The sequence below is a fragment of the Lithobates pipiens genome, unplaced genomic scaffold, assembly GCF_037356315.1.
Source record: "Lithobates pipiens isolate NorthernLeopardFrog02 unplaced genomic scaffold, aLitPip1_a1.2 Scaffold_1, whole genome shotgun sequence".
Taxonomy (NCBI): Eukaryota; Metazoa; Chordata; class Amphibia; order Anura; family Ranidae; genus Lithobates; species Lithobates pipiens.
In genome coordinates, this window is record NW_027507685.1 from 193,992,926 (window position 1) to 194,005,042 (window position 12,117).

General features: G+C 42.4%; 1 protein-coding gene across 2 annotated transcripts in view; it reads right to left on the reverse strand.

Moving 5' to 3' along the window:
* OPHN1 (oligophrenin 1) overlaps nt 1-12,117 on the reverse strand; it is a 201,576-nt gene that overhangs the window by 93,061 nt on the left and 96,398 nt on the right. For both annotated transcript variants that reach the window (XM_077479375.1, XM_077479367.1), the window contains 3 exons: nt 11,202-11,280; nt 7,758-7,791; nt 725-787 (listed from right to left, as the gene is read on the reverse strand). In XM_077479375.1, coding sequence (XP_077335501.1) covers nt 725-787; nt 7,758-7,791; nt 11,202-11,280 — 176 coding nt within the window. The remainder of the gene's footprint in view (nt 1-724; nt 788-7,757; nt 7,792-11,201; nt 11,281-12,117) is intronic.

Below are 12,117 nucleotides of genomic sequence, written 5' to 3' on the forward strand. Positions count from 1 at the left end.
CTTTCCCATGGTACTCACAGAATCCCTGCCAGGCTTTCCCATGGTACTCCCAGAATGCTTGCCAAGCCTTCCCATGGTACTCTCAGAATCCCTGCTAATACTTCCAATGGTACTCGCAAAATTCCTGCCAAGACGTCCAATGGTACTTGCAGAATCCCTAGCAAGACTTCCAATGGTACTTTCAATAGTACTTAAAGAATCCCTGCCCGGACCTCCAATGGTGCTCACCGAATCTCTGCCAAGAATGCCAGAGTTCCCTGTAAGTGCACTTGGCATGTGCTCTAACCAGGAAGGTTATCTAAGTACCAGCCATTGAAGTGACTGGTGTGCTGTCATATCACCCACTACCCTTGTGAGCTATAATACTTACCTGGGAGAATGCCTGACCATTGCCAACCCAGTGAAAAACCGAGATCAGTAGGGTCTTTAGCCCAGCTCCACAATCAGAAACTCTGATGTAGACCAACTGCTACTTCGACCCGTAACCTGCCAGGGGGCACCAAAACACTGACCTTGCAAATGGCACAATTTCCCACAGATCCACTCCAAAATCTTGAGGAAAGCCTACCCATCAAAAAGTTTTGGAAGTGGATGTCCTTTAAGATAATATAGGTGTGATGGTCAGGTGTCCACAAACTTTTGGTCATATAGTGCAAGTCCTAATTTTGGTAAACAGAATTTAGTAATACAAAAAAGAAAATAGAGTCTAAGTTATGCTCCATACCTGTAGATTCTACAGCATTAATGCACTTTCGGACAAAACGGAACCCAACTTCGTTCAATTCCACTAGAAATGGGAAAAAGGTTGGTCAGATACTGGCACAATGATCAAGCAGTTTAATTTATAATAAACATACAGGAAGGATTTATTAGGTTTTTACGAGACATGTCAGAGGGGCATTCCTGTTGCTCAAAGAAAATTGCCCACAATAGGATCCCTATCTTGTTTCTGTCATTGCTCCCTCACTGACCCTATCAATGAGTTATTGCTCTGCCACTGTCTTGTCGTCGGCAAGCAATATTCTGAAGGGTTTCAGTCAACAAGGGAGTAAAACTGTAGAAGCAGGCAAATGCTCTTTTGATCCTGTTGCTGTCCAGTTTTGCAAGTGATGGGATTGCTAATGTCACATGACCCTAAAGAATATTTACTACCTATATTCACTAGTGCATTCAGTATTTAGTGCATAATTCGACTGATTTCCTCCGAGCCCAAGACATCACAGACTCTCCTTCAGCCTGTAATTTAGCCATCAGCCCATGAATGGATTGGATCTTTCTCCCTTGGCCACTCTAAACTCTGCTGTACAGGGATTGCAAGAGGCTATTTGCTATTTTTGGGTAATGAAGGTACAACTCCAGATCCAAAAAAGTTGGTGCACTGTATAAAATCTACATAAAAACAGAATGCAATGATTTACAAACCTCAGAAACTCATATTTTATTCACAATAGAAAACATATCAAAAGGTTTAAAATGTACCATTTTAAGAAAAAAAAAAAAAAGGCCATTTTAAAGTCGATGGCAGCAACATGTCTCAAAAAAGTTGGGACGGGGAAAAAAAAAGCTGGCAAAGTAAATAGTACTAACAAGGAAGAGCTGGAAGAACATTTTGCAACTAATTAGGTCAATTGACAAAAGATCAGTAACACGACTGAGTATAAAAAGAGCATCTTAGAGAGACAGAGTGTCTCAGAAGTAAGGATGGGCAGAGGTTTACCAATCTGTGAAAAGCTGTGTCTAAAAATTATCGAACAGTTTTTGGCGTTAATCTCCTCAATGCAAAATTGCAAAGGCTTTAAATATATGGTCATCTACAATACGTGGATAAATAGTACTGGAGAAATCTCTGTGTGCAAGGGACAAGGCCGAAACACAATATTTGATGCCTGTGATCTTTGAGCCCTCAGATGGCACTGCATTGAAAACATGATTCGGTGATGGACATCACTGCATGGACTCACCACTGTATGTGAACACCGTTTACTGTGTCATCAAAAAATGCTAAAGCTCTATCATTCAAAGAAGCCATATCTAAACATGATCCTGAAACATCGCCATCTTCTCTGGGCCAAAGCTCATTTAAAATTGTCTGTTGCAAAGTGGAAACCTGTTCTGTGGTCAGACTAATCAAAATTTGACAATTATTGGCAACTATATGCACCGCTTCCTCTGCACCGAAGAGGAGAGGAACCTTCTGGCCTGTTATCAGCACTCAGTTTAAAAGCCCGCATCTCTGATGGTTTGGGAGTGTATTGGTGCGAATGGAATTAACAGCTTGTACATCTGGAAAGGCACCATCAATGCTGAAAGATACATCCAGGTTTTAGAGCAACATTTGTTCCCATACAGATGATTTTTTTTCAGGGAAGGCCTTGCATATTTTAGCAAGACAATGTTAAACCACATACTGCATCAATGACAACAGAATGGCTTCGTAATAGAAGAGTCCGGGTGCTTAACTGGCCTGCCTGCAGTCCAGACCTTTCACCAATTGAGAAGATTTGGTGCATCTTCAAGTGAAAAATACCACAAAGACGGCCCAGGACTGTTGAGCAGTTAGAATCCTATATCAGGCAAGACAACATTCATTTCAACTCCTGTATTTACAGATATTGAGAGCTTTTTAAATAACTTAGTTACCCTCACTTTCGCAGGACCAGATACGTTCTCTTTCACCCCCTTTCACGCCATCAGAAGTAGATAAAGTAGATAAAGCTATTGCTTCACTACCACTCCACAAGGCCGCAGGGCCTGATGGTTTTAGTAACGAGTACTGCAAACTATTCTCCAAAATTCTTACCCCCCCCCCACCATTGCCTCTACAGGCTCCATACCTGAAGAATCTTTACAAGCCACAATCACTACCATTCCAAAAACAGGCAAACCACGCGACAATCCTGCCAGCTACACACCCATCTACTTATTGAACACGGATACCAAGCTATTAGCTAAAGAACTAGCTATGTGACTCTTCATCATCCCATCATCCCCTCCTTAGTACATATCGATCAGGTGGGTTTTGTGGCTGGCAGATAAGCATCGGATGGCACTAGGAGATTTATTGATCTATTGTAATGGACAGAACACCAAATGCCTTCTCTGATGCAGAGAAGGCGTTTAATAGAGTTGACTGGAACTACCTTAAAGCAGTCTTGCAAAAATGTGGCTTCTCTGGAACGATCCTGAAAGCCATCTCATCTCTCTACTCTTCTCCCAGCACTAGGGTCATAACCTCAGGCATACTTTCCGACACCTTCCACATCACCAATGAGAGACACCAGGGATGTCTACTTTCCCCCTTAATATTTGCCCTAATTATGGAACCCCTGGCCCAATCCATCCGCATTAATCCCCTTATCTTGGATATTGAAATTGGTGATCACTCGCATAAAATCGACCTCAACGATGATGTGACTATATGCCACATTGATCCTGTCAAGTCCCTACCTGAACTCCATAACACCTCAGTACTGCCTCCCTATATAAGATCAATCATTCTAAATCTAGCATGCTGGGCATAGGCCTAGATCCAGCCACCAGACGAAGCATTAATGCATGTACCCCTTTCTCATGGACACCCAATTCTTCCCTCTCCTACCTGGGTATTCAGCTAATCTCTCCCTCTTCTCAACTAATCTCTCTCAACTTCTCCAACCTCATCGTAAAACTCCAGAAAACAATACAAGACCTTTGTCATACTCAACTATCCCCCTTCCATCAAGGGCAACTCAAGAAATTCCAAACTATCATAACCTCATATCTGGAATGGAAAACGCTCACGGCTCAGATGCAATCCACGTTGCACGCCTATCTCCTCTGGAGGTATGGGTGCACCGAATAACCAAGCCTACTACAAAGCAACTAGCCTTGATCAAGCTAAAAGCTGGTAGGCACCCACGCAACAATCCATTTGGCTCCAAATTGAATCCGCAGCTCTAGCCTCCCAACCTAAACTCATCTTATCTCTACACCATCTTATCTATATAGTCAACGCCATCATCAGGACATGGAAAGCAACTCACTAAAGCAGGGATATGCAATTAGCGGACCTACAGCTGTTGCAAAACTACAAGTTCCATCATGCCTCTGGGTGATGTTTGTGGCTGTCAGAGTCTTGCTATGCCTCATGGAACTTGTAGTTCTGCAAAAGCTGGAGGTCCGCTAATTGCATATGCCTGCACTAAAGGAATACCACATCACTTCCTCTCCTTTATACCTCTCACTACAATCCAACTTCTTACACCTGATAGTTCCCTTTCTAACTGGATTTAATTGGGACTGATAACGACCAGGGACCTTTTAAGACTCTATTGCTTACATTTCAACAACTACAGAACAGCAGCAACATCACCTCTAAAGACTTCTTCAAATATCTTGGACTCCATTCAGTCCTCTCATGTGTAGCCTGGTCGGACAGTCCTACACCCTAGCAACTAATAAAATTCTATGAGCAGACTTCTCCACATTGTAAAAGTATTTGCTACATCTACAAATTACTTACTGATGCTTCCCGAGACCTTAAAGCGGGAGTCCACCGGGACTCCGCGTTTTTTTTTTTTTTTTAAAAGCCAGCAGCTACAAATACTGCAGCTGCTGACTTTTAAATAGTGACACTTACCTGTCCAGCGCGCCCGCGATGTCGGCACCCGAAGCCGATCGCTCGCTCGTCTGTCGGGTCCTGCCGCCGCCATCTTGGGTATGGGAATCAGGAAATGGAGCCTTTCGGCTTCATTTCCCGGTTCCCTACTGCGCATGCGCGAGCCGCGCAATCCGGACGGTCCCCGCTGCCTCTGGGAGCTGTGTGTTTCCCAGCAGGCAGCGGGGCACTTGCTGAAGGGGGCGGGCGCTTGCGGAAAGGGGCGTAACGTACGCCCCTTTCCGCAGAGAGCTAGCCCGGAAGTGGGTGCAGTTACCTGGATTATCCAGGTAACTGCACCCCCCCTCCCCCCTGAAAGGTGCCGATTGTGGCGCCGGAGGGGGGGGGGGATTCCGATGAGCGGAGGTCCATTTTAGGGTGGACCACCGCTTTAAGACACCATCAATGGAATGCTGGGAACAACTATTGCAATGCGCCTACACTCCCAAACAACGGTATCAATCCCTTCAAGCACCGTTAAAATCTTCCTGCTGTCTACTTCACTAGAAATCAGTCCAGAAAGTATTCCATAACTGGTATCTTACACCATCTAAACTCACGCACATTTACCCCTCTACAACCAATACGTGCTGGAGAAACTGTGGGCACTATAGATCTCCCCTGCACATATGGTGGACCTGCCCCACATTGACTACATCTTGGTTTAATGTCACTAAGCTTCTTTTGTCCATCATGTTGACCCTTTGTTCCCTCTCACCACAAATGGTTCTTTTGGGTCTGGATATTGATATTTGGCCTCAGAGATCCTACACACTAATTTCCCATGTATTCACATATGTCCGTCTAGTAATTCCATCCTTCCATTTTGCAATTAATCTCAATCCTTAATAGCAACTGCCTGATGGAATATACTGTATGTATGCCAAGGCCCATTTACAACTCCCAAAACTCTACAAACAATGGAGACTTTGGCTCAAGCACCCCAAGTGCCTAAACCTCACGTGACCTACTCTTACCTTACGGCCTTACCACCTTATCCAGATCCAATCTGAACTCCCTCACTTGGAATAATGCTTTTACCTTAACTCTATATTAGCCTCAAAGTCTCTTCATGTTATTTTCACAGTTCATCAATTGTTGTTCTCTTCACTATATAGTCCGAATTTTTTCTTTGTAGAAATACAAAATATTTATCTGCTGTATCCTTAAATTTAGTTAGGTACAGAATGAATTCTTAACAAACCACTGTATCTACACCTCTGAAAAAAATAAACTTAGAGTTTAAAAAAAAAGAAGAGGATGCTACATAGTGCTAAACATGGCCCTGTCCAAACTTTTGAGATGTTTTGCTGCCATCAGTTTCAAAATTACCTTCTTAAAATGGTACTGTACATTTTCACAGTTCAAACATTTGATATGTTTACTATTGTGAATAAAACCCAGTTTTTTTTATAACAATACACTCTGTAGATTTTACACAGCATCCCAACGTTTTGGGGGAATTGTCGGTGTTGTAAAAACAAAGTATTAATATAATGTATATAATAATATACTAGAATGTATATAATACTATAATGTAGTAAAAATGCAAACTTGTCCCCATCATAACCCCACCTCCCGCTTTTTAGTTTTGGTACCTATACATGTAGCAAATAGATCACAGTGAATGACACTTTTTGGTAGCTCACCATTTAAAAAAGTTTTATGTCTATTGTACAGTGACCACAAATGGGCAAATTTGGCCACTGTACTGGATATTTCATAACTGTCATTTCTGTCTATACTGTCAACCTCTAGATGGATGCAGCCTTTTCTGAATTGTTGTAGATCACCCCTCAACTCACTCCCGCCTTCTCCTCGCGTATCACTAAGGTATCAGTCTGGATGTCACACCACTTCCTCAATCTACCCAAAACTGAATTTATAATTTTTTCCTCCACCACATGCACCTTCCCTGATCTCTGTCAAACATCCATGGCACAACTATCAACCCATGCTCACATGCCAAGGTCCTAGGTGTAATCCTGGACCCTGATCTAGCCTTTAAGCCCCATATCCAAACACAGTCCAAATATTGCCGCCTCAAGCACAGCAACATCTCCAAAGTACATCCCTTTCTAACCACTGACACCACAAAGCTCTTAATTCACTCTCTGGTCATCTCTTGTCTCGACTACTTCAACCTTCTCAATAGCTTACCTTTACATAATCTATCCCCCCCTTCAATCCATCATGAATGCTGCTGCCAGACTCATCCACCTTACCAATCAATCGCTCTGTGTCTGCTACCCCCCTCTGTGTCAATCCCTTCACTGGCTTCCACTCATCCAACTAATTCAATTCTAAATACTAACTACTTACAAAGCCATCCACAACTCTGCCCCAATCTCAACACCAACCTAATTGTTCTCTTCGTTCCTCTCAAGGCCTCCTGCTCTCGATCTCCCTCATCACCTCCTCCCATGCTTGCCTCCAGTACTTTTCCAAAGCCTCTCCATTCCGATGAAAATCCCTACCCCAATCTGTCCAATTATCTCCTACTCTATTAGATATTAGACGATCCCTGAAAACCATCCTCTTCAGAGAAGCCAAGCCTACCCACACCAACAACTGTATTTTCATTTTCTCGATCAGCTCATCCTCTACAGGTATTACCCTTTGTTCCACTTTACCATTCTTTCTAGATTGTAAGCTCTAAAGAGCAGGGCCCTCTGTTCCCACCTGTATTGAATTGTATTTGTACCGTTTGCCCCCATGTTTTAAAGTGCTCCGCAAACTGTTGGAGATATATATATATATATATATATATATATATATATATATATATTATATATCCTGTATAATAACTGTTTGCTGTCACTTCCCCCTACCACACCTCCCTATTGGCTGGTAGGGCTGCCTATCACAGTGAAGGGCACACAGTGAAGAACAGGAGGAGGGCTGGAGAAGGCAACCACAGGTTCTGGTCACTATTTCTAAATAGTAGCACCTCAGTATTTGTGGCCCCTGGGGGCCACAGCACAGGAAAGAATGTGTGGGTAACAGAAGGTGATGGCTGCATAGTATGAGTATAATTGTGATTACTCCAGTTATGTCTACAGATTCCCTTTAAAATGACTTTATATGTGCGCTTACACATCAAATGAAACATTGTACTCACTTTCATCACGTTTTGTAATTGGACTGTGATAGATCTGTAAAGAAAGATATAGACAAGACAGATGCAGCAAATCAGTAACTCAAGAAAGCAACACAGGGTTTTTTGAAGCGAAACAAAGCAAATGAAACGTGTGAACAGGACTGAAAGGTAACCATTTTATTTAGTGACAGGAGCTTTGATTGGCATTTAGAGAGCTGTAACCACTTCACGCCTGTAGGCCATCATGATGTTCTAGACTTTCAGTGGGGATATCGGATCAGTGCAGCTACAGGCATCATTCAGATATTATCTTTTTCAGCCGGCGATTCACTTCATCAAAAGAACGATCATAGCGGCAGTTCAGCCGACTGATCATTCTTACAGGTGGCGGGAGGGGACTTCTCCTCCTCCTCCTCCTCCTCCTCCTCCTCCCCCCCCCCCCCCCCCCCCGGTGCTTCTACCGGCTCACTCGTGCAATCGGCGAGCCGGAGAATGAATCAGTTGCCACAGGAAGTTTGCGCATAGGAGACCAGATGGTCCTCAATTATCTCTATGACTCTGAGGCCCGGGCGCTACATTATGACATTATGTCTGGGCCCGCGGAAGTAAACAATGACGGGGACGGAGCTGGAAAGGCCGAGACAGTTTATTTTTTGGATCTCTGTCTTTCCGTCCTGGAGAGATCTGGGGACTTATTGAGGTAAGATGTCTTCTAAAGAGGAGCCGTCATGTCCTATTCCTATTACAAGGGATGATTACATTCCTTGTAATGGATAAAAGTGATCAAACAAAATGTTAAGAGAAAGTGTAAAATAAATACAAGTAAAATAAAAATTTAAAGCGCCCCCATCCCACGCACATATAACCAAGTTGTGCCCACATATGTAAACTGTGTTTAACTCCAGCCCAAGACCTCCTCTGTAACTCTAAACAGGTAACCTGTAGAAAAAATTTAAGAATCGCCTATGAAGATTTTTAAGTACCAAAGTTTGACACCATTCCAGTAATGTGCGCAATTTTAAAGCGTGACATGTTGGATATTTATTTACTCTGCGTAATATCTTTCACATCATACAAAAAAATTGGGCTAACTTTACTGTTTTGTTGCTTAATTCATTAAAATATTTTTTTCCAAAAAAACACGTTTGAAAAATCGCTGCGCAAATACGACCACCAATTTATTTCCTAGGGTCTCTGCTAAAAAAAAAAAATTGGGATTTGAGAAATTTACTAGAAAAAAAAATTATGATTTTTACATGTAGGAGTGAAGTGCCACAATTGGCCCGGAAGGGAAGTAGTTAAAGCGTGTCCAATGCCATATTTTGAAGTGTAAGCTGGCCCTTAGTTTCTTACAGCCTGGATGCTACACACAGCCCCCTTCTGGAGCTGCAACCGACAGTCCTGACTTTGGTACAGTCGTACTGTTCACTCGCCCCTTCCTCTCCACTCATCTATTCACAAAGATCTTTGTATTTTCCACTAGCTATAAGGTGTTCTATGAATGGATAATGTGAGATCCCATCAACTCCTATGACAAATTTACAGAAAGCTTTGTACTGAAAAGAATACGAGGATTTTTGAGAATGTATGAGGGGAATAGAAGGGGATAGTGAATGACATGATCCCCACACTATACTATCAGAGCTCTTTTTCCAGCATTGCCTGTAGTATCTGGGATATATGAAACTAAGACATGTACAGTAACCAGCAAGTCAACAATAGAATAATCAGCATTAAAGGCCAATTACGGTGGGGAAAATTATTATTTGATCTCATGCATATTTTGTAAGCTTGCCCACTTACAAAGAAATTAAGGGTCTATAATTTCTATCATAGGTCTATTTTAAATGATAGAGACAGAATATCAACAGATGAGTCCTGTCAATTTAAGAAGGTGCTCCTAACGACAACTCGTCATGTGTATAAAAGACAACCATCTACAGAATCTTTCTTCAATTCAAACCTCACCATCATGAGCAAGACCAAAGAACTGTCAAATGGCATCAGGGACAACATTCTAGAGCCACACAAGGCTGAAATGGGCTACGAGACTATCAGCAAGAAGCTTGGTGAGAAGGAGACAACTGTTGGAGCGATTATTCGCAAATGGAAGAAACACAAAATAGCCATCAAGTGCCCTCGGTCAGGAGTGAGGGATCGGTCCAGAACTACATGGTAGGAACTTGTGAATGATGGAGGCAGTTGGGACCACAGTCACCAAACATTGATAACACAATACACCACCATGGATTGAAATCCTGCAGAGCCCGCAAGGTCCCCCTCCTCAAGAAGACATGTACAGGCCCATCTGAAGTTTGCCAATGAATATCTAAATGATTCAGAGAAGGATTGGGAGAAAGTGCTGTCGTCAGGTAAGACCAAAATTGAGCTCTTTGGTATTAACTTGACTCGCTGTGTTTGGAGGAAGAAAAATACTATGACCACAACACCATCTTTACAGTCAAGAACGGAGGTGGAAACATGATTCTGTGGAGCGATTTCTCTGCTAGGTGCAGGCTGACAGCCGCATTGAGAGGCCAATGGATGGGGCCATGTACTGAAAAATCTTAGATGAGAACCTTCTTCCTGCTGCCAAAACACTGAAGATGGGTCGTGAATGGTTCTTCCAGCATGACAATGACCCAAGACATACCCCCAAGGCAACAAAGGAGTGGCTCAAGAAGCACATTAAAAGCCACTGAGTGGTCTAGCCAGTCTCCAGACCTTAATTCTATAGAATATTTATGGAAGGAGCTCAAACTTCGAGTTGCCAAGCGACAGCCAAGAAACCTTAAGGATTTTGTGAAGATCTGTAAAGAGTGAACCAAAATCTCTCCTGAGATGTGTCCAAACCTGGTCACCATCTAAAAGAAACATCTGACCTCTGTGCTTGCCAACAAGGGTTTCTCCACCAAGTATTAAGTCATGTTTTGCTTGGGCATCAAATATTTTACTCACTGAACTGCAACTCAATTTATAACATTTGTATTGTGTGGTTTTTTTCTGTATTTTTGGATGATATTCTGTCTCTAGCATTTAAAAAAAAACTGATAAATTATAGACCCTTCATTGTTTTGTAAGTGGGCAAACGAAGAAGGAGGTTGGGTGGGACTTTGGTTGGATGGAGGCAGATGAACCTACCCATTCATTGCCTCATTTAAAATCCCAATTCCTTGTTCTCTTCTATTTCCGTAAGTGGGCAAATTTACTAAATCTTTAGGGGATCAAATAATTATTTTCCCCACTGTGTCAATTGTGCCTATGGCAAAAAAAAATTTCTTCATGCAATTGCACTTTAAGGTATGCTTCACCAATATGGACATTTATATTGATTTGATACATAGTAGTATTGTGTTATTTTGCACTTTACAGTTTATTTCTCTAGTGCGGCTGGTGAAGGTTTATAGGCTGCAGAACCAGGATTGAGCAGTAGAGGTCGCTCCAACCACAGCCGACTATACTCACCGGCTCTTTACCATCCATCGCTTCAATCCACAGGCGGCGATTAGTCTCAGAAAAGGCCTGAAAAGTGATGGTGCTTTGTCTGAAACACAGGATAGCGGACACCATTACTCCAGTTCACGGCACACACAAATCAAGAGCTAACTGCAGTGAGCCCGCCATTCAACTGAATTATCCAAGAATGGAGCAATCCTTCATATTCAACCCCACAGCAAATCTTCTAAATGCCCCATCAAATATCTCCAGCTTTATTTTACATTCTATCTTCTACTTAAAATATAAGATCACCTCGAGCCTGCAGAGTATTGCACCCGCGATCATCGGATCAAAGGTGCAATGTCAAGCTCCTGCAGAATCCTATTAATAATCTTCCCTCGCAGTGTGGCTGCTTCAACACTGCAAGGGTTTACTACATATATTGTCTAGAGGAGAAACACTTCGACTTACCTAACCTACTCGGCGCAATGTCTTTTATATTTTAACAATAGGGTCTTAGATTGTGTTTGTGTGCGCCAACGTTCTTATCCACATCAATACTGGGCACTTTCACCCACTTTCTGCCCAGGTCAACTTTCAGCTCACACTCTGAATGACAATTATGCGGTCATGCAACAATATACCCAAAGTTTTTATCATTTTTTATAGCTTTCTTTTGCTGGTATTTAATCACTGCTGAGTTTTATTTTTTGCTAAATGACAAAAGAAAAAAAAAATTGAAAAAAAAAAGTCTTAGTTTCGGTTATAACATTTTGCAAGAAACTTTTCTTCGCTGATGTGGCGGCACTGATATGCTGCACTGATAGGCACTAATAGTCTGCATTGATGAGGCGGCACTGATACGCTGCACTGATAGGCACTAATACGCTGCACTGATGAGGTGGCACCGATACGCTGCACTGACGAGGTGGCACTGATACGC